The following is a 23,705-nucleotide window of genomic DNA, read 5'->3' as shown; positions in this document are numbered from 1 at the left end:
AGGGGGGGAAAACTCTTGCATTATGTTTATCAATGTAATATTTATTGTGAATATGTGTATATGTATGTATTCTAAGCCTTAAAAAAAAAAAATAGAAAGGGAGAGCTAGGATGACACTCCTCCTTTATAAGGTGGCTATAAAAAAGTAGCTAGAAGTAGAGCATGATATACTCGTGCTCTCTTTATGTGAAATGTTAGCTTAGAAAGTGAGTGTTTTACATCAAGTATGATTCTTGCTCGTAGTCAGATGCTCACAGGTAACTTCTAGGGTAAGTTGGAATGAAGGTGAGAATGACACCGAGGATCGTTCCTAGGCAAGAAAACTTTGAAAAAGAAGGGGAAAAAAAATAAAGAAAAATGTGAAGCCTTGTAAGATGTAAGCCTTAAGGCTAACAAAAAACGTAAGTTTGAGGGAAGGAAGGAAAAGTTCCTTATGTGATCTATATTAGTTTGATGTTAGGTGAGGTCGTGATATGTTGTGGATCCCCTTAGGGTCAATGATTGGTAGCTTAGCTAGTTTGGCATGTTGTGGTGGCAAGTGGGAAAGTTGAGCCTATAAGGATCGAATCCTGAGCGAAAGCGTTATTATCGTCTTACATTCGATTTTTCCATTTTAAATTAGAAAAAAATCAATAAGCTAAAAGATAGAATAAAAAGATAAACAACATAAATTAAATCTTACGACATTCTTTATAAAAAGAGAAACAATGGGAAGAACGATTTTTACCTTTTGTAGACCCTCGAGCTCCTCGAAATTCCTCTTATTCTTCACATGAACGTCTCCTCTATGATCACCAACACTACCATAAGAATAACCTTGTTATTCTCTAGGATTCCAAGAGTTGGATGAGTGGTCTCCAACCCTTAGAATAGGAAGAAATCAAGAGTTGTAGAGAGAGTGTAGAGAGGAATTAATTTGTGGAGTATGGGGTATGTTTTTCACCAAAAACAATTTTTGCCCTAAATGGGCTAATGAGATGATTATATATAGAGAAGGGTTTACCCCTTCTCCAAGCATTTTCATTTTTACCCTCGATCCAATTAATTAAATAACCACTTATTTAATTAATTGGCATATTAACTAAATAACTACATACTAAATCTAATTTAATATATATAGTTAATTAGTTAATATATATATATAAACATCACATGTTTATATTCTTCCACCTCTCTATCATTTCTTAATCAATTAGTTAACCATTAATTAATCAATCAAGTAACTATATTTAATATAGAGTCAACTAACATCTGAATATCACGTATTTATGTATATACATATCTTTAGGAATTCGACTCATATAAATCTAATATTTGAATCTCATTCAAATATATATATATTTTACATAATTTGAATTATAGATCACATCTATCAATATACAATTTCCTCAATTGATTTGACAATTCAAATCATTCATCATTAATATCATTTAGTGAGCTAACAAAGGGACCTGGTGGACCTACAAATCATAGGCCCCAACGAGATGAGATTAATTGACTAAACTCATTAAGCAAATTAATTAATATTCGCTAACTATGAGTACACTTCATTAAAGACTCATAACTGCATTTTTCTCACTGTATATATATTTCTGTGTCCACAGATACAGACCAATAACAACAAGTTAATCCTTCATGAGTGTTCGTAACATCAATTGGGTCAAATTACCGTTTTACCTGAGTTACCTCTGTATCCTTAAGTACCAGTGCTTCTCTAATGAATAACCTGTTTATGATCCAACTATCAAACAAAAATCCTTCCCGGGCCAATGAGAGAGCATGGCTCTTTTTTCAAGTCTCGGATGAAGGAACTCTAAATCTAGAGAACCAGTGAGCGAAAGAAAATCGTTCTAAACCTCATTGTGAAAGAACAAGAACATTTACAATTAAACAGAACAGTTATGCATCAAAGATAAAAATCACAACATGCTTCAAGGTTAAATACAAAAGGATCGAGTAAACATACCTTTGAAGAACCCTTTCTTCTAGTATTTCCTCGATCAAACTCGAACACGTTAATCAACACAAATGAAACGAGCAAATCAGCAAACAACACGAACTGGTAGATCCTCGATCACAATCAAGTAAAACTCGATCCTCGACACTACCATAAAGTTACCTTGGTATTCTCGATGTGAGAATCCAGGAGGTGTGGGCTCTGTATGGATTTGGGAAGAGGGAAGGAGGAACTAAACGATTGAGTAAGCGATCAAATAGGCGGCAGAAAGAATAAGTCTATCGTATAGAAAAACTCAATCGATCGTTTAGTAGCGAGTAACTATCGTATAGAATAGAAAAACTCGATCGATCGTTTACTCTTTCAACAAGTTATCGTATAACTTGATTCTTTTGCTCTTGTTATGACAAAATGAAAACTATTTTTACTTTATCCATCAGTTAGCCATAAACCGTGCGTAACCAACCACTAAGTCGATTATTGGAGAAAAAGATAACTAATTATCTCATAATTGATTATTTATAAATAAATACAATAACTACTTTACCATATTATATTTATAACCTATAGTTTTAATATCACATCATATGCAACATATAAACCATAGTTCTTTTTCTCCTTTATGGCATTTAATATAAATCATATTTATATTATTTCCTCTAATAAAATAATGTATCAAATACATTATATCAATTATATCACATATAATCGAATCAATTTAATTATATCATATATAATCAAATTCCCTCTTGTTAATTTGAACAATTCAGACTAACCCAGAAACTGATTCTCAACATGAATCAATTGAGCTACCAAGGGGACCTTATGAACCTGTAGCTTGAAGCTCCAACGGTACGTGAATAACTGACTAAACTCTTTAATCACGATATCCACCATCCCTTAACTGTCGGATACTCCACTAAAGACCGACAGCTGCACTCTTTGCACTACAAATATATTTCTGTGTCCATCGAATATAATCAATCAACGGTACAATGACCTTTCACAAATTGCTCGTAAGTACAGCTGGCCAAATTTGTCGTTTTGCCCCTGTAGTTACATCTAACTTCTTAAACACCATTGATCCTCTAATGAACAATACATCATAGTCTCACTATGACTAAACTCTTCTCGGGCAAAGAGAAGGTGTGGTGCCACATTGTTCAAGCCTTGGAATCAACCCTTAAGGGAGTAATTTATCTACTTGCCCCTGCTTTGGGGAAGGAGTAAATTTCGTCTTGTGTAGCTGAATTTCCAACTCCTCAATCAGACGAATCCCCAAAGTGGTAGGTTTGAGTCGACAATCTGGCCACTCGCACTCATGCAAATCAAAGGACCACCCTCATAGGTAGGAGTTCACAACTCACTCATGATTAAGGTCATGTTACCTATGGTCATCCTAGTGAAATGAAAGTCTCTATCATGAACGACGTTATATAACGAGACTAAACATTTCATGGTCCGGTCTTATATAAACTCCTTTGTATAGAGCATCCTCGCTCGCATGTCTAATACACGAATGATCAAGATCAGACCATTTGTAGCTCAATATAACATTTGTAACATCTACAAAGCGGGTCACACTCGTAGTGTCACTAGGATAAGGTTTCCCTCCTTTATCCATATACTACAGACCATTTAGGTTATCACTTAAAGCACGATCCACTTATATGTCTCCACATACATGTTTAAGTTACAACGATAACCAGGGATCTAAGTTTATTGGTTTGTGGTTAATGCAACTAAAATATCTCATATTTCATAGACTGGAGTGAATAAAATATCTCATATTATATATCACAAAACTGTTTGTTCATATAGATGTTTATAAACTACATGACCCTATGAGATTTAGGACATCAATCCCAACACCGAAGACATCACTCAAGGAAACACTCGTCTACTTACCCTAAAGTGTGGAATGAGTGAATTTCTTCTTGTATTATTATGTTCCCAGCTCCCTTCTCGATCTTGTCCCCAAAACGTAGGTTTATCGAGTTAGTGAACTGGCCACTCTCACCCATACAGATTAAAGGACAATCCTTCGTGAATAGGAGTTCATAATACACCCAAGGTTAAGATTAAGTTGCCCAAGTCATCCTATTGAAACAGAAACAGTTAGTCAACGACGTTACATTTAGTGGTTATATTTTGCAGTCTGGTCTCATGCAAACTCATTGCATAAGATACCCCCACTCGTATGTCACCTACCGATAACTTGTAGAAATACAAGTTATTTATGCCACCTTATCTAGATATTGCGGCCAAAAATTAGTAATTATGCATCAATTGTGTGAAAATTAGCCTAGTATTGCAATAATTATAAATGTTTGCAATTACACCCACTAACACCAAAAAGATGGAAGACAAGCCAAACTTTACTCTGTTTTGTAGGAGACCAAGTCACTGCTTGCGCTCAAGGCTCACGAGAGACTAATCAACGCATCTCTGTCACATTGCACCCGTCGATCCACAATGAAGAGACGATTACAGCAATGACGGCGTAATGCGACAGTCGATTCAAGAGCTGTGCTTCAACCGCATACATAATAAAAACAAACACCGCATGTGAACCTATGATCGAATGATGCAGCTGAGCAATGCAAGAGCGGAGGATTGAGACACGTGTACAACTAACAATTGTGCAGAATTGACAGTCTGATTTCATAATAGAAGGAATAATATCCCTCCATCTTTGAAATTACCATAAACATGAGTGGGGACCACAAGGCCAGAGTAAAAAATCTGCACCTATAAATACCCCATTGATTTCTGAGAAAATATATGCTACTTGATACGGGGCTAAGTGCTGCTAGATTGTAGAGAAAAGGCTGAGTTGAGTGCTTAAGAGAAGAAATCCGGGAAGAAGACGAGATAAGGTCAAAAAGTGAATCTCATATCCAATCTGCCATACACCCGATCGGAAGCTCTGTGCAAAAATCCTTGCTACCAATAGAGCAAGCCTGAGAGGAAAGCTCTTCCTACCATCAAATCTATCCTATCCGGCAAACAAATCTCCATTAAATCTGTGCCAAGACATTGACACTTATTTGTATCTATTCTATCTCTCTTTCATTGTGTATTTCATGTTTTCTTTATCTCTTTATTCACACACCATGTATCAAACGCTTAGTAGAAATATTAAATGTTTCGATAGATTCCATTTACCATTTTCTGTCTATTTCTGTTCACCCATCCATCACTTTCTTCATAATGTCTCTTAACCCCCCTGATGAGCAATATGAATCACTAAGAACTTAATCTGTATTAAATATATAAAATACGTTTAGCTAAAGCATGCTACACTTATTTGTATCTATTCTATCTCTCTTTCATTATGTATTTCATGTTTTCTTTATCTTTTTATTCACACACCATGTATCAAACGCTTAGTAGAAATATTAAATGTTTCGATAGATTCCATTTACCATTTTCTGTCTATTTCTGTTCACCCATCCATCACTTTCTTCATAATGTCTCTTAACCCCCCTGATGAGCAATATGAATCACTAAGAACTTAATCTGTATTAAATATATAAAATACGTTTAGCTAAAGCATGCTAGATGACATCTTCAACTGTGAGAGCAGAAGTGAAGGTGTCATTCTGATTTGCCGAGAGAAGGTCAGAAGAATGCGTTAACTAAAGTGAGCAGTACTTCTAGACATGGAAGCAACCTTACGTTCATTACGTTAGTTTCTGTTTCACCACAGACATATGGGAGCGCGACCGATCACTGAGAGGTGTACGCCAAGAGAAGAACGGAACAATATTTGTACCTTCAATCCAATTAAGAACTTGCGTTATTTGTATTATTTGTCTTTCTCTTTCTATTATGTTCATAAGACTTGTCGCCGCATCCCACGTCTTTGCATAACTTTCATAGCCAGCTTAATCCCAGCATCTTGTACATGAAGTTTGTATCTTATATCATCTAGCTTAGGTTTACTGTATTTTTATGTTTTTATCACATTTTTACTGTTTTCCTTTCTTTTATTGCAATTTATATACTTATACAAACTCATTTTTAAAGATTGAAAACCTGGTCGCATATATCATGAACATACCGCAATAACCTAAACCATTCCTCGTGTTCGACCTTGGATCACACCGAGAAACTTGCGGTGAAATTACACTTGGTTCCATCATAAGGAAACTTGTGACAACGCATGGCATACTACATGAACATCCATAATTAATGCATAACTAGAAGTAGTATCGCATTATTGTGAGCGATTTATATCATCAATCCAAACCCGTTACACCTACACGAACGTATTAGATCATTGCGTTTGTATCAAATAGAAAGTGGATTGTATCCATAATATCACCATGATAAGGTACCAACCTTATCCCTATACTATAAATCTTTTACGCAGTATCTTGAACATTAATCTTTGTATGTCTTCACATACTGTTCAAGACTAATATGACAGCCTTAGATGTTAGTTGATTATATTTAGGATTATTAAGACAAAATAGAATGCAACACAATGAATAAAATTTATTGAAATAACTTTGATAACTCTTTGTTAATGACGGTCAATTATTTACATTTACTATCTACGAGTTTTAGGGCATAAAACCCAACATAATCATTGGCTATATGGAAACTCTTGTGACGATTATCAAGGAGTTTATTGTTTGGCTAGTATTGGATTAGAGATCTCTTCTGAAAGTTGTTTTCTTTGCACTTATTAAACTGAGCATGCGTGTTTGGGCTTTAGGTATTTATTATTATTATTATATTTTTCTTGAGGGCAAGAAAAGATTCAAGTTTGGGGGGTGTTATGAATTGCATGTTTTTAAGCCATTTTTATGCACCTTTTACTAGGAAAAACGAGTTATCGCATGGGTTTTCTCTTGAATTTTGACTTAATTCACAAAAGTTAGCTTTCTAAGGTCTAATTGGGCTTTAATTATGATATTTGATGATTTAAAGCTAATTTTGGTGAGTTTTGGCAATTTTTGGCAACTTCTCTAGGATTTTAATCTGATGCACCAACGATAGTTTGATGTAGTTGCGTATTGGGCCCTAAAATTCTAGATTTCATATAATTCAAGATCGGTTTCGATTTTCTCGAGTATATCAGTTGTTCAGTTTCAATTTTACCTGGAAGTCGCTCAGACCTTGAATTTTGATCTTCCTCAACTACTTTAGGACTTATAAGAGGGAAATAAGCCCTCCAAGTGGAGATTATCAACTCCTTGGAACCCATTTTCTTCTTCATCATTTCTGTCATTTTCCAACAGTCACCTTGAATTCATTTTCACGTTTCAAGTTATAACCTTAAAAATGGAAGTTCTTCTAAGTTGTTTTGGCTCTAGGATTTCTTGTTTCACGGAAGTGAGTGTTGATGAATGATTTCCACATAGGAAAATGGGAGGTTACCCTAGGGAAAGGCTTGAAACTTGAAGATTTATCTCAAGTTCATTGGAGCTGCAATTGTCTAACATTTCTTTTCTTTTATTTATTTCTCGTAGTTATTTTTATTATGTTCATTTATTTCCAATCTAACTACATTACAGCTGGGTTTTTTTTTTTTATCTAATAAAAATGTTTATTTTGTCATTTATCATGAGCTAAATTGCTTTAAGGGTTCAACAATGTGCATGCCCTAGGATCTTTATGGCTTAAGTAATATTACACTTCACACCAACTTGATTTATGCATTCTCTTTATTGAAATTAAAGTTAATATTAGTAAATTAACCTGGCCACTTAATTTAACAATATAGTAGAACTTTAATGTTAAGAAGGCTAAAGTGTAAACAGATCTCACAAAGGGATATGGGATCTTGCCTAGGTATAGGAGGGTTACGTCACCTTAGGAATAAGAGACACCATAGGGTAAAGAAACTGAACTTAAATTAATTTAGGGTTCAGCTACCCAAGGGAATATTCGTTGGTAGCTACTTGTAACTCCTAAAGGAACTGGACACCAGACTGAATAGGTATAGATTTTTTCGCATGTATATTTCACTGTCTTGGTTGGGGGTGTTTAATGAACCAATTGTTAGGGTTGATGCCCTAAATCTTGTAGGGTCCTATAGTTTGAAAACACGTGTATGAAATGAGATAGTTTATTCACTACTATCTATGAAATATGAGATATTTTAATTACATTAACTACAAACCAATAAACTAAGATCTCTGGTTATCGTTATAACTTAAGCATGTATGTGGAGACATACAAATGGATCATGCCTTAAGTGATAACCTAAATGGTTTGTAATATATGGATAAAGGAGGGAAACCTTATCTTGGTGTGATATGGCCTGCTTTGTAGATGTTACAAGTGTTGTAAAGTGCTACAGATGATATGATCCTAGTCATTCATGTGGAAACATACGAGCGAGGGTATCCTATACAAAGGAGTTTGTATAAGACCGTACCACTAAATATTTAGTCTTGTTATATAACGGCACTCATGACAAAGACTTTCATTTCACTAGGATGACCATAGGTAACATGACCTTAATCATGAGTGAGTTGGGAGCTCCTGCCTATGAGAGCGATCCTTTGATTTACATGGGTGTGAGTGGCCAGATGTACTTACGAGCAATTTGTGAAGGGTCATCGTACTGTTGATTGGTTATATCCAGTGGACACATAAATATATCTATAGTGCGAAGAGTGCAGCTGTCGATTTTTAGTGGAATGCCCGACAGTTAACGAATGGTGGATATCATGATTAAAGAGTTTAGTCAGTTATTCACGTACTGTTGGAGCTTCAAGCTACAGATCCATAAGATCCCCTTGGTAGTTCAATGGATTCATGTTGAGAATCAGTTTTTGGCTTAGTTTGAAGTGTTCAAATTAACAAAAGGGATTTTGATTATATATGATATAATTAAATTAGTTCAATTATATGTGATATAATTGATTTGATATATTAGATACATTAATTTGAGAAATTACTATAAATATGATTTATATTAAATGCAGTAAAGGATAGAAAGAACTGTGGTTTAAATATTACATATAATGTGATATTAAAACTATAGGTTATAAATATAACATGATAAATTAGCTATTATATTTGTTTATAATAAAATAATTATAAGATAATTGTTTGGTTGGTTATTAATTTCTCCCTTAACCATTGCAAGTGGGAAATTTTAAATCAATTTTAATAGTTCATGGATAAAAGTGAAAAGGTTTCATTTTTTTTTATAATGACATCACATTTGATTGAGTGAAAGAAAAAGCTATACGATAGTCTTTGAGAGAGTGAACGATGAGGCATTGAGTTTACTAGACGACAGCTTCTTGTTTATTATACGATCAAGTACCTAGTCTATACGATAGACTTAGACATTCTCCCACTTACTCAATCATTTACTCGATCGTAGATTTCCTCGTTCCCTCTACCAAATTCACATAGAGCCCACACCTCTGGAATTATCACATTGAGAATACCTAGGTAACCTCTTGGCAGTGCCGAGTGTTTCTGTTTGAGGGTCGAAGATCGAGTTTTACTCGATAGTGTTCGAGGATCTGGCAGTTCGTGATTTGCACTGGTTGTTCGTTGCGTTCGTGAAATTGATCGAGTTTGTTGAAACACATGACTAGTGTAAATTGAGAAATACTCGAAGAAGAGTTCTTCAAAGGTATGTCACTCGATTTCCTTTGATTTTAAATGAAAAGCATGATGTAATTTACTCGATGATGCATAACTGTTCTTGTATGTTTGTAAATGCTTTGTTCTTTCACAATGGGTTTGGAACGATCTTGCTTCTGTTCACCAGTTCTCTTGTTTAAGAGTTCCTTCACCAACAACCTGAACAATCCGGATTACCCAACCCAAAATGTAAGGGTTGAGTTGGTTTAGTTTTATTCTTGGGTTGGCTAAAAAAAAAAATAGGTTGACCCATCCCAACCTGATTATATATATACATACACATATATATATTTCTCTTTGTTTAAAGCTTGATTAATTTGTGAATTCTTAATATTTTTCTTTTAAAATTGTTATGATATTTGTCTTTATTTAAAGTTTTTAATGAATATCATAGATATTTGGTATTTAATGTTTGAATTTTACGAGATTTTAGTTACTAGTTATGTGTTGCAGATAATTTTACATATTTTTAGTTAAAAAGAAAAAAAGTTTTAACCTGACAACCCAATCCGAATTTTAAGAGTTGAGTTGGGTTGGGTTGGAGATCTTGTTTGGGTGTTTTGGGTTGGTTGGGTTTTTCGAATTGGTCCAAAAAATACCCCACCCCACCCCAACCCAACTCATGTACACACCTATTCCTAGTGTGATGTGACCGCGTCACTTTCGATATAAAGTTTGAAAGGTTGAAGCACTGTTAGGCCTGTTAGATTACCATTATTTATTGTTTTATTTTTTACCTCGATTTCTACTCATTCACAACACAATTCATTTTGGTTACCTTTGGTTGCATTAAATTTACAGTATTGATCAAATTAAGCTATTGTTAGTCCTGTGGGTTCAATACTCTGAATACTTCGAGATTTTTACTTATTCGTCAGTGTATGCTTGCACTTAGACGTCACTTTTCTAAAATAGTTTACTTTCCATAAATTTGGTCGATCAACCTAGGTCTTTATAGTCCATAAAAGGTGTTGATTTCATCTATAAAGCATCAATGGAATAATCAACCACCAATCTATAAACTCTTAGAGTTTTTACTGTTTTCTATATTTTCATTTTTATGTAAGAACGCTCTAAAGAGTTATTGTTTGATCTTCTCTTATCTTGCAAAATCTCTTTCGAGTGTTTGATTTGAACGAACAAGCACAAGGTTATTGTTCATCTCGAAGTAATGGACTTAACTAGATTGGGATGCGATTTTGGAGAATTTTCTCGTGCTTTCTTTATTTTTCGTCTCTTGTACCGCTTTCTTCTTTTTACAACAATTCATTTTATATCTCTAGCTACTGGTGTTCATACCTTTACATTAGAATAAGTTTTGTATTATTTTTCTATTTTTTGGTAATATGAGTTCGTTTATTCTCTTTGTGTTCTTCATTTTCTCCGAGGAGTCGAATATAAGTTAAATTTGATTCATGTGGCTAAGTGTTGGTTAGGGTAGATTGCAAGTGCAATCTTATAGCATACAACTTAACCCTTCTCGACTCGAAAGGGCAAGGATGCAGGCTTATCTAGGTCGAATGCCAAATTGTGTATGGGTCTAGTTGGGCAAAATAAACGTGGGTACATAGTCCATCAGAAGGTTGAAACTTTATTTTGAATCCATCTTTATTTTATATCTTTTACATCATATCTTTCTCTACTGGTTTCTTACTGTGTACCATCACTTAATTTCTTTATTTCAGAAGCACATCACAAATCAAATCATTCAAGTTCTCTTACTCGAATTTTTTGGTAGAGTTTTTCCACAAAAAATAACAAAAGCTGGAATTATGGTGAGAAAAGGAAAAAAATCAATCTACACTTTTAAACTTTAAACTAATAATTCTATAAAATATATTATGTTCAGTTTGGGCAAACATCACATGACACTTAGGGGGTGTTTGACTCACCAACATGAGTTGAATTGAGTTGGTATAATATACCAACTCATTGTTTGGTCTACCAACTTTAAATGTTGGTGGAGTTGAGTTGGTATATTTTACCAACTCACCCCAACTCTCCCTTCTTCCCATGTTTTCAGTGGCTCCATACATTGGCCACTGCTACATTCCAAGAACTAACTCTAGTTTCCGACAACTACCTCCGATAATAATTCCGGTGATGAAATTCAACTCCGACAATCACCTCTGACGACAGCTATGGCGACCAACTTCGAGCTCCAACAACCTTCGCATGACCAACTCCGACAACCAGTTATGGCCTCCGATACCCACCTCTGGTGACCCAACTCTGATACCACCTTTACGCTACCAACTCTGACGACCAATTGGCTCCAACAACAAACTCTGATGACCAACTCCGACGACCACCTTCATAGGCTCCGACAATCACCTCTGACTACAAACTTCGATGAAAATCACATTCGATAGTCATCTTTGAGCGAACAACTCCAACGACCAACTCGATGTTCAACAACCACCTTCAACAAAAACTCCGATAACCAACTATAATACCATCTTCATGCGACTAACTTTGGGCTCTAGTTGTCACCTTCGACTACAATCTCTAGTGAAAATCATCTTCGATGATCAACTTCGACGACCACTTTCGCTCGACCAACTCTGGGATTTAAAAACCACATCCGATGACAAACTTCGACAAGCAACTCCAATACACCTTCACGTGACCAACATTAGGCTTAGACAACCACCCCTGACTACAAATTCCAGCAAAAACCATATCCATTATCAACTTCGACAATTACTTTCGGTTACTATAAGACTGATGACTGTTGAAATATGTTGTAGGGTTGTTGATTATATAAAAAATATTATTTTGTCTACATTAAGTGCAATATTTATACGTAACGAATTCACATATCAAATGAGTGTTATGAATATTTAGACAAGAAATATGTATGTAGTTGAAAAGTATGTAACATATAACAAAAGAAAAAAAAACCATAAAATGAAATTTTTTCTGGGAACATTTTCTAGCAAGAATTAGTGAAAAATAAAGATTTGTTCTCTGATAATTCTCCAAATTTAGAGGAAATAAAAGTGAAACTGTTGAAGAAATGTGGTGACATTCCATTAGTTGTTACAACGATGAGGGAGATTTAATTAAAAAAAATTCATGACATAGTAAAAATATAGAGCAACCATAGGAATAAAAAGATGATAATGAAATTCATGGAGAAAAATTAGATAGAATCAAAAGTTTTTATTTCGCTTTAGTTTCTCATTTTATTTAACCATATTTCTACAAGAAATGTAATTAGTTAATTGTTGTCCATTGCCCAAAAAAGAAAGAAAGAAAGAAAGAAAAGTTTTAAAAATTAAAAGAAAAAAATTGCAATCCCTATTTTTTTCAAACAAAGATGAGTAGAATTATTGAATAAAAAAGTTTCAAAACAAAAATAGTAATCATAAAAGCATATTATTTAGAGTTAAAAAAACTGTATACATATGAATTCAATTATGCACCCCAAACACAAACATATGAACTAGACCAAATAACTCTCACCCCAAACATAAACATATGAACTCTACACATATATGAACTCGAGACATCCCATCTCAACCCTGTTCCCTAAACAACCCCTTATAATTTTATAGAAAATTCTTATAAATAGAAAAATCTAAAAAATATAAAACACTTTTGGAACTTTTTGTTATATAAATATTTTTAAATATATATATTTTTTATATTTAAAAGGCCCTTCATTTTATCGATTAAACCTTAAACTTTTGTCTTAAAAAATAACCCTAAACATTCATGAATGAATAAATTGATTTTAATTGTCTTAGAGAGTATTCATTGATAAAAAAAACTTCAAAATTAAATTGATATAATAATAATAAGTTTTGAATTTAAATTGAAACAATTCTTTTATCCTGTAATTTTTTTTTAAAAAAAAAAAAAAAAAGCTAGCAAAGGATTTGAAAACCTTGAGTTCGGTTAAATTCCATTTTCCCCAAAACCAAGGATACAAAAATCCTGATGCAACTTAATCATCGCTTTCTTTGAAAACTTCAGTACCTGCAGTCACAGTCCCTTGATATTCTCCTGGCTTTCTACTCTAAAACCCGCCAAAATCGGCAGAATCAAATTGAGACAAGATTGGGCGTGGAAACTCGGAAGCCAGAAGAGAACGGAAGTCCGGTGGCAGAATTTGTGATATGAAATGGACCCAATTGTAGCAACAAAGGAGCTATCATTTCGTGTCGGTTTTTCCGGTCACAGCGGTCATCTCAGGGTCGAGCCTCTTTCAACTGTCGAGCGCTCCAACCCGATTCGATCGCTCCCGGATTTCATACTTGTAAGTTGTGTTTTCTTATAGTATAGCCCTTTTTGAAGCTTAAAGTTAGTATGTGGCTGCTTGCAGTTCTGTTTTGCAGTTGATTGTTTTTTGAACATTTCCGTTTTAAATTGTTTTTAGGGTTTATCAACATTATACTCTTTTTCATTTATGAGCATTGGGTTTTTAGAAATTATGCAATCTTGTGCATGTAGCAATCGCGGTGTTACAATTTCACTATAGCGTGTCTCCATGATTAAATTGCGTGCCACTTGCAAGCAAAAGCAAGCAAGGCGTAGGTGACGACACAATGGGCTATCTCGGACCCTCCACCCACATTTGTTTGAAAATGATTTTATAAAATGTGGTTGGAGAAAACATTTTTAAAGCATTTTTTACCGCATTAATAAAACCAACCATGCGTAAGCTTAAAAAGCATAGAAAAGGTCTACGATCATGTTGATTGGACCTTCCTAGACAAGGAGTTTGCATATTAGTGGAGGAGTGTTAGTTATTTCGTTTTCGTTAATGGGAGGTTAATGGGTTTGATCAAGGTCTCAAGAGGTTTTAGATAGGCTGACCCTCTAACCGCTTTTCTTTTCCTGCTTGTTGTGGATGTCCTGAGTAGAATTGTTTCTGAGGTCGTTGAAGGAAAACTTGTTGAGGCCTTTAAGGTTGCCAAGGCTAAAGTGCCTTGTCGATGTAGTAGGATTAGAGTAAAGAAAGAAGAAATCGTGGACTTTTTTCCCCCAAGATTTCGCAAGCACGATTACTGATCAAAGAAGACGCCCAAGAAGAAATAGTTGGTATAGGCAACAAAATCAAATTTGCTCCAAAAGACAGTGTTGGAACTCTGACTCAAGTGATTCGGAAGAGGAATTTTAACGTTAGAACTAATCAAGATCCACATTGGATATTTGATTCTAGCGGTTTAAGCGATGTAGATGTAAATGAAGATTGGAATACAGTTCGAAAAATAAAAACAAATCGACATTACCAAGAAAAAACTTGAAGATCTAATCAAACCAGTTTTTTTCAATAAATTATTGTGAGAGTTGGGACTGGATGATTCAGAAAGTGACTCAGAGTGTGAAAATTATTATGGCCAACATAAAACAGCACCCATGAATCATTACTACTACACCAATTCGAAGGTTGAATCGATTTCAAGAACAAGGTCAAATTTGGATGAAAACATAAATGAGGAGGAAATTTGGACAGTAATGGATAAAACTGGTAAAGATTGGAGAAAATTCAAGAAAAACAAGAATTGCCTCGAAGTTGTGAATTTGCGCACAAAAAAGCCAAGAGTCTCGGTTAAAGAGTGTAGGTGAACATGAGGAAATAAAAAACGAAAAGCAGTACAGAACAGAAGTTGATGAGAACAAAGATAATAGAAAAAAAGGAAAAATCCAAGCTACGAGGGAGACCAGCCACACAAGGAACAAATGAAGCGAAATTTGAAAGTGAAAGAAAGTCGTTGAAGAATTTGATATAAAAGGAGAAAGTGTAACTAGCTTGGAGCTTATGCGACCCAATCTGAAGGTTATAGGGAAGCCCGTGTTTTGTTATTTGGCTTGTTTTGTTGCATTTTTTGTCGGATCCCAGAACTTAAGGACACGACTGTACAACTTATAGAATCTATTATATTCAAATAAGGTCGTGCATTCCTCTGGAGATGTGAGTTTGCGAGGTCTGTGTGGAGTTATTTTTTTGAGGTGTTTGGCTTCATGTGCGCCCTCCATAGGGATGTGAGTGATATGATTGGAGAGTTCCTCCATCCACCTTTCCTGAAAAAGACCAATGTTTATGGCTCGTTGGGTGTGTGCTATTTTGTGAGATCTTTGGGAAGAGAGAAATAATAGTGTGTTTAGAGGTTTGGAGAGAGATCCAAGTGCTGTTTGGTTCCTTGTTAGATTTCATGTTTCTTTGTGGGTTTTGGTTTTGAAGGTCACTTGTAATTATCCTGATTGCACAATTGGAGTTCATTTCTTTATTGGGGGCTTCCTTTTGAGAAAAACTCTCAATATAACAGTTGAGGAAAAGACGTCCTTCAATTTTTCTTGCATATAAAGATGTCCTAGATCTTTGTTTTTCCCCTTCAGCAAGGAAAGATTTCTTGCCAACCTAAGTACATTGATTAAGGCATTAGTAATTTTCCTTATAGATGGAATGGTTGAATCTCCATCTCCATATTTATAATGTGATTTTCTAAACAAAAGGGATGCTTCTTAATTGCCACCAAGGCATCAACTTTGCACTGTATTTATTACCTAGGAATCAACTTTGCACTGTATTTATTTTTACTTTTGTTTCAAATTCAGCCACCTGCATTTCCTAAGGAAACTCCTGAAACGATAAAGAACTACATAGAAGAGACTTATCTCCAGCCAAGGTTAGACCCCGATGAATTCTCCCCTGAAAAAGTGGGAAGACAGTGGGATTTTGATTGGTTTGAAATGGCAAAAATATCCTTGGATCCATCTCAGCCAAGATCTGTCATGGTTCCTACATGGGTGTTGCCATTTGAACGCCCCAAGAAGGATGGAACTGCAGGAGGGACGTGGGAACCTGATTCTCTGCAGGTACTGCTTGATTGTAAATCAACGTTCTCAGCTATATTTACTTATGACCGACTTTCCAATTTGACTAATGTCTCTCATTAGGTGGATGTTTCCGAGTTAAACGTGGAGACTCAGGATTCTGGTTCACAGCCACGAGTGCCTGGACCAGCAAAAGATTTTGTAAGGGGAAGCATAAATAATCGTCCTTTTCGACCTGGGGGTTTGGACGATTCCCAATCTATTGATAGAATTCTTCCTGATGCAGCTTCTAATGGTGAGTGGGTTCATGAAGTTCTAAATGGTGGCCCTGCTCAATTTGTTCCACCTATTTTAAAGCAAGGATTGGACCTTGGTGATCTCAAGGTAATTTCTCTTATCATTGAGAACTATCAAACCAAATTCTGTTACTGGAGAATCTGTTGACTTTGTAGTTTGTTTATATTTATACTTTGCTCCTTTTTTTTTGTTGTTATAACTTTCTCTTTTGGGTTGTAAGGAATATCCTAACTCGTGGAATGTTTATGAGGACCAACGTTCATCTTCATTCAAGACCTCACCAGTTGAAAACCTGGTTTGTTATAATACCTTTGTTTCATTATAAATTGTTGAAAAGTATTTTTGTGTTTGGAGAATATTTATTGAACACCTTCCTTAATGAGCATCTTCGTTATCAAGTTATCCTGTTTCTGACTGAGCTATCTGCCAATTTCACAGCAGAGTGAATTGTCTGTACAATTTGATGATTTGTTCAAGAAGGCCTGGGAAGAGGATGCCATAGTATCTGTGGAAGATGGTGTGTGTTCTGGTATCTATAAACTGAAACACCATAATCTTAAATTGACGGTCATGTCCACGAGAGTGTCTTTTTGATACATAATGATGAAACACTGAATTCTACCATATTTGTATGTCACGAGTCACTTTCCTGCTTCAACTTTTTTCTTTTTGCCCTTAAACTTATTCCAAAAATGTTATTTTTTAAAGAAAAAGAATACAAAACTTTTTATTAAGGAAGTGAAAAGAGTCTAATAATCCGAGATACGAAAGGATACAAGGAATAACACATAACATTGATTAATAAAAACAAGAAACTTAGAAGAGCACAAAATTATAAAGAAGTAATGAATGCGGGCCAATTAGAATAGATATCTTGAATTGAAAATCCTTCAAACATTCATCTGTGCATTGAAAATTAACCTTCGTCTTCTTGGTTGGAAATATTTGCCTATTGGGTCTAAATATGTCCAGTCAGCATGTTGTCGTAGGAAACTTTATACACTTACAAAGCTTTGGCCTTTGAAGACTGAAAACAAGTTAACCACTATTCTTGTTAGTTGGTGCTTCAGGAGGTTGGTATGGTGGTATGACAGAATTGTCTTGGAATGTACTATAGCTGTAAGCATGATACACTTGCATGAAGGAAAACTTTATGTAAGGAGAATATATTCTTTTAATGAAAGTATGGTTCTTGTTGTTTGACTCCCTCTTTCAATCTCTTGTTATCTATTATAATGGTCGAGAAGGTCAATCACCGAAAGCAGAATCTATCAAGTCAGAAGCTCAAGTAAATGAGCTCGAAGCCATTAGCATTGCACCTGCACCTGGAATATCTGCGTTGGATGAAATTTTGTCCCTTGAATCTGGAGGATTGTCATTAAGACCCGATCAAGCTACTGATGGTGGAGGACAAAAGAGGGAGGTAAGTAGTTGTTTCAATCAGCTTTACATGTTAGCTTTTCATTCTTTTCTCTTTGTCACTGTTGTTTGCTTTGATTGATGAGCAGGCTTGGGTTGTAGTTGGTGACCGTGAAGAGATCTCTTTGCGCTTTCATGAGCTTGTACCTGATATGGCCCTTGATTTTCCTTTCGAATTAGACACTTTTCAGAAGGAGGTAGTTATTACTATTATTTTCTCAAGCAGAATCGAGTTTTATTTCTACAAAATATTAAATTTACTATAACCCAATAGCAAGCTTTTGAGTTTAGTGGTGGTTTAACATGGTATCATGGTAGGAGGTTCTATGTTCACATGTTTGTAAATGTCATTTTCTCTTCCATTAATATGGATATTCATTTATTGGGTCTTGTTTAAATTTCAGACCCACAAGTGTCGATGAGTTTTAGTACGAACAAAAGATTAAATTTCTTGATGTATTCAAAGGGAGTTCTTTTATTAAGAGAGAAGAATGAGCCAAAAACTCAACTCAGCCGTTTATATATAGGCTTGAGGGAACATCATCCTAGGGGAAAACAGCTTAATAACTAAAGGTGTAAAAATTACAAGAAATTAAGAATAAAGGGTATTTCTGAAGATTTAAAGAACAAGAAACAACCCAAAGAAATACAAGATTGTTCCAAGAAAGTACACGGAGCCCAAGAATAGATGCCCTACATCAGATCCATCTCTCCAAATGAACTTGTCCTCGCATTAGGTCTGTAAAGAAAACATCCGGTGCATGGTAAGGAAATATATCAGCCACATCGAAGGATTTGCTGATGTGTAAATGGGAAAGAAGATCCATGCAATAAGAATTATTCCCCAGTTTTTCAATGAGAGAAAAAGGGACCAGCTTCTTATTGGTGAGTGTGTTGTGATGGCCAGCTGGAAGGCAAGACATCCAGAAGTGCACCATTACTAAATCTCCAACAGCAAAATCCTTAACCCTATGATGAAAATCTGCCAGGGTTTTCTAAGAAGCATTAGCCTTCTCCAAATGTTCCTTAACTACAGAATGAGTAGATTTGAGAGGTCATGCTTTCAGCATCAGGACTAAGGTCGATAATAGATGGACCGTTAGCTAAACCCATTGTGAGATGAGGGAGAAAAGTGTAAACAATCTCAAATGGGGACTTCCTTGTAGACCAGTTCTTCATGTGATTAAAAGCAAACTCCGCTTGAGCCAAAATGAGGTCCCACTGTTTTGGCTCATCACCACATAGCAACGGACAAGATTGCCAAGAGTGCGATTGGTTGTCAATTATATCAGTGGAAGAAGAAAGAATACAAGAAGAAAAGAAAAACAAGAAGAAAAGGGAAGAAGAATGGAAAATGAAAAGACAGCCCGTGGAAGAAAGAATATGAGGAAAACGACAAGTCGGTGGGTTTAGGGTTAACATTGAAATCTGTGACATAGTATTTTGAAGTTATTGAACATTTGGCTATTTATTTCTCTATCTTCGACTTGGCTATTTATATTTATATCAATGTTATTTGTCGGTGTGAAACTACGATACACAATACATTATGATGCACATACACTTAATTTTAATTTTGATACATTTTGTTTCATCATTCAGGAGCTAACAACCTTGTTAAGGAAGATGTTTGGAAGTTTCTCCATGAGTTTTTTTGGAGAGTGGATTATTGATGTCTCAATGTATAAATCTACATTTTTCTTATTTTTGAAAGGGAAATGGCAAGGAGAGTGAAGAAGTTCAGGTTCATAAGCCTTGTCATGAGTCTATGTGAGACTATTGCTAAAGTTTTGGTTGATGGGTTGAGGAAGACCCTTCCTAGCACGATTTTTAACGTTCAGTGGGCTTTTATTTTGAGGAGACAAATTCTAGATCGGCTTTTATTTTGAGGCTATTGAGGATTTTAGGATGATGTAATTGTTAAGGTTGACTCTGAAAAAGCTTATGATCATGTAGATTAAGATTTGAGAAGATCCTTTTTCCTTGCTACTTCCTTCTTTATTTGGCCTGTCCTTTTAGAAAGAAGGTTAAAACTTCCAAAAGAATCAAATTCTATGCAAGACATTGCCTGTCTTGCATAGGAGAGCTAACACTATGAATTGTACCTAGTGATAATCTTCCTCCTTTATTGGCCGTGGTTCTGTAGGCCCAGTTGCTTTTGCTTTTGTTCGTTTTGTTTCTTCATTCTTATTTTTCTGAATGAAAGTTTGCTTCTTCTTCTATTCCAGACCTATGCCAATATTAAGAAACAATAAAAAAGTTTCCATCCATTTTTCATGATATTTAATACATGAATAATATATCTCATGATGGATGACCGTTGTTGGAGCTCCCTGATGTAGTAGGATCATGGTAAATTAGGATATTTTGGTTAAATCCTTAATTAATTAGGATTATGATTAGTTTCATTGGTTTATAGGATTAGGATTAGTTTCTTTGATTAATTAGGATTAGGATTAGTTTGCTTTACAATTCTCTATAAACAGAAGAATTGTCTTCTTGCATTAATAACTTTTGATTCATAATAAAGAATTCTTTAGACATCTGGAGATAATTCTCCTTTTATCTCTTTAGGCTACATCAATTTGGTATAAGAGCAGCTGTCTGGGACAACATTGACTGCCGCCGGTGGAAGACTGGAAAACTCTTGGCGACACCGATCACAAGAGGGAGCTTCGTGAGTTGTGCTCATTGTTGAACAGTCCATATCTATATAGGAGGAATCCTTTAAATTCTAGAAAGAAAGAAGATACCACTTTTTTTTTCAAGATTTTGCAAGAATGGATTATTACCGGTCAAGGAAGACGCCAAAGAAAAAATATAGCAGTTGGTATAGGCAAGAAAGTCAAATATACTCCTAAAAGTAGCGATGGCATTCTGACTCAAGTGATTCAGAAGAAGAATTCCAACATAATAATTTCTCTCGTGCTCGATTTTCTCAAAAGACCTATCATCATCCACATTGGAAATTTGGTAATAGTGTTGATATAAAGGCCCCCCAGTTGAGGTTGAAATTTGAAAGACTATAGGCAAGGAAAGGATTGGAGAGGATGCACCAGGAGGAGGCTTGACGATGGGCGGCTTCAAAGCGGTCTTGGCATCTAGTAGCTTTGTTATGGAAAATCCTTTGATTTTTTTCAAACCAAAGGTCTGTCAATAAGGCTTTTACTGCATTACACCATAACAGACGGATGGATTTGTGGAAAATGGGGCCGGCAAGGAGTTGAAACACATTACTTTTGAAATCATTGCACAAGATCCATGAAAAGTTGAAGAAACACAATAGCTTTTTCCAACACTAATTTGAATAAGGGCATGTAAAGAAGAGGTGAAGGGAGTCCTCACTATGTTGGAGGCAGAATGGGCAAGCTGTGGGAGAAAAGGAGGATGCTGGTTGCTTTCTCTGAAGAACTTCGGCTACATTCAGCTGACTGAAAAGCATAATCCAAATGAGGATGTTGACTCTTCTTGAACTCTTTGTTTTCCAAATAGCCGAGAAGAGGGGCTTTTCCAAGGGGGAGAATGGTGTTAGGTGGACTTTAAGGGATTTAACGATGTATTGGCCAGTGGTTGAGATGGACCACACTCTTTTATCAAAAGAGAGAGAAAGACTTCTACTTACAATTTTTCCTCAACAAGTCTTGGAAGGCCAACACTTCTTCATCTTTGAGCGACCTTCGGAAGGTGATGGACCAAGAAGCTATGCTACTATCCCAATGATCGGCAACTGAGCCATTGGGGAGCATGGTAATTCTAAATAAGCTTGGATAAAGGATGCCAAAGGGGGAAGGTCCTTCCCAAGTGTCTAACTAGAAAGCAATTCGGCTGCCATTACCAAGTTTGAAAGTGGCCAAAGATTCTACCTTAAGCCATGTCTTTGAGATGCTAATCCATGGACTTTTCAAGCTCCTACCACCTTTTCCTGCCGTGTACCAATCAAAAGCATCCTTACCATGAATACTTCTAACAACTTTGCCCCAAAGAGAGTTTTCCTCATAAAAAAATCTCCATCCCCATTTAGCAAGGAGTGCAATGTTCATAGATTTGAACCCCCCTAGGCCTAGACCACCATCTGCTATAGGTTTTTGAACCAATTCCCATTTAACCAAGTGATTTTGCTTGCTGCCCTTATTGCCTTCCCAAAAGAAGCTTCGAATTATCCTTTCCATTTTAGTTGCTACTCCTTCGGGCATAAGGAAGATGGCCAAGTAATGAGTTGGAAGGTTTGAGAGGACTGAGGTGCATAGAGTGGCTCTTCCACCCCTAGATAGATTGAATCTCCTCCATTTGTCAAGTTTACCTTGTACTTTGTCTAGGACCGGCCTCCAAAAGGAGGCTCTTTTCGAGTAACCCCTAGAGGCAATCCTAGATAATAAAAAGGAAGGTGGTCAGCCAAAACATTCAAAGAAGCCGCTGTATTATAAAGGTCACTGTCATCCACATTAATGCCATAGAGGGCTGATTTATCCCAATTTACCTTTTGCCCTGAACACCATTCAAAAAGCTCCACTGTATGATTAAGTTTTGACAGCATAGTGCTGTCATATTTGCAAAACAGTAAGGTATCGTCTGCAAATTGGAGTATGGAGACTTGAACTTGCTCTTTACCTACTAAAAAACCTTCAATGATGCCGGAGTGGTTGAGTCTGGAAATTAAAGCACTCAGTACTTCGCTGACTAGAAGATAAAGAAAAGGGGAGAGAGGATCACCTTGTCTTAGCCCTCTTGAAGCGGCCACTCTTCCCCTTGGTCTCCCGTCAATGAAGATCGAGTAAAGTGGGTTTTTGACACATCCCAATATCCATTCTATCCATTTCTAATTGAAATTCTTGGCCCATAGCACTTTTTCTAGAAAATCCCAATCAACTCGGTCGAAAGCTTTCTCCATATCAAGTTTAAGGATCCAACCCTTCTTCTTTTTTGCTCTATACTCTTCAACCGCTTCATTGGCTATAAGTATGGGATCCAAAATTTGCCTTCCTTCTATGAAAGCACATTGGGAGGGAGCAATGATGCTGGGCATAATCCCTTTCAATCTCTCAACTAGCACCTTAGCAATGACTTTGTAAATTAAGGAGATTAAGCTAATGGGTCTGTAATCATTGACCTTGATTGCTACTTCTTTTGAATTAAGCATATGAAGTTCTCCTTTATACACACATTGATCTTGCTATTCTTGTAGAAGTCATTAAAGGTATCTTGGAAGCTTGACTTTAGAATAGACCTAAATTTCAGCAAAAATTCTGTGGTGAAGCCATCGGGGCCTGGGGCTTTGCTTTTGCCAAGGGTTTTTATGGCTGAGAAGATTTCTGTGGCTGAAAAATTATTTTGCAGGAGGAGATTCTGATTCGAATTCACACAAGGCCAATCTAGGTTTAAAGGAAGATGCCTCTGCCCTGGTGAATTTAGAAAAAGGCTATTGTAAAAATTGATTATTAGGCTTTCAATTTCTGCACTTGACTTTGTTGACACTCCTTGCTCATCAAATAACTCATTTATAAAATTTCTCCTCTTTTTTGCTGCTAAGAATTTGTGGAAAAAGCTTGTATTCTCATCTCCTTGCTTGAGCCAATTTAACTTACTTTTCTGCAATAGGTTAATTTCTTCCAACCTATATAAGGCC

The 23,705-nt window shown here is 35.7% G+C and overlaps 1 protein-coding gene across 4 annotated transcripts in view; it reads left to right on the top strand.

Moving 5' to 3' along the window:
- Nucleotides 1–13,498: 13,498 nt before the first annotated feature.
- Nucleotides 13,499–23,705, top strand: part of LOC120084213 (RNA helicase, ATP-dependent, SK12/DOB1 protein) — a 55,572-nt gene continuing 45,365 nt past the window's right edge. Inside the window, exons 1-7 of one of the 4 annotated variants that reach the window (XM_039040111.1) lie at nt 13,499–13,844; nt 16,148–16,408; nt 16,490–16,750; nt 16,884–16,958; nt 17,102–17,180; nt 17,911–18,086; nt 18,172–18,279. In XM_039040111.1, coding sequence (XP_038896039.1) covers nt 13,710–13,844; nt 16,148–16,408; nt 16,490–16,750; nt 16,884–16,958; nt 17,102–17,180; nt 17,911–18,086; nt 18,172–18,279 — 1,095 coding nt within the window. In that variant the 5' untranslated portion in view covers nt 13,499–13,709. Of the gene's footprint in view, nt 13,845–16,147; nt 16,409–16,489; nt 16,751–16,883; nt 16,959–17,101; nt 17,193–17,910; nt 18,087–18,171; nt 18,280–23,705 lie in introns of all 4 variants that reach the window. The other 3 variants (XM_039040112.2, XM_039040109.2, XM_039040110.2) reach the window with 3 other exon arrangements.

The sequence above is a fragment of the Benincasa hispida genome, chromosome 8 (genome assembly GCF_027475165.1).
Source record: "Benincasa hispida cultivar pf3 chromosome 8, pf3_genome.v1.1, whole genome shotgun sequence".
Taxonomy (NCBI): Eukaryota; Viridiplantae; Streptophyta; class Magnoliopsida; order Cucurbitales; family Cucurbitaceae; genus Benincasa; species Benincasa hispida.
Note: the sequence above shows the minus strand (reverse complement) of the source record. Positions and strands in the feature narration are given on the sequence as shown.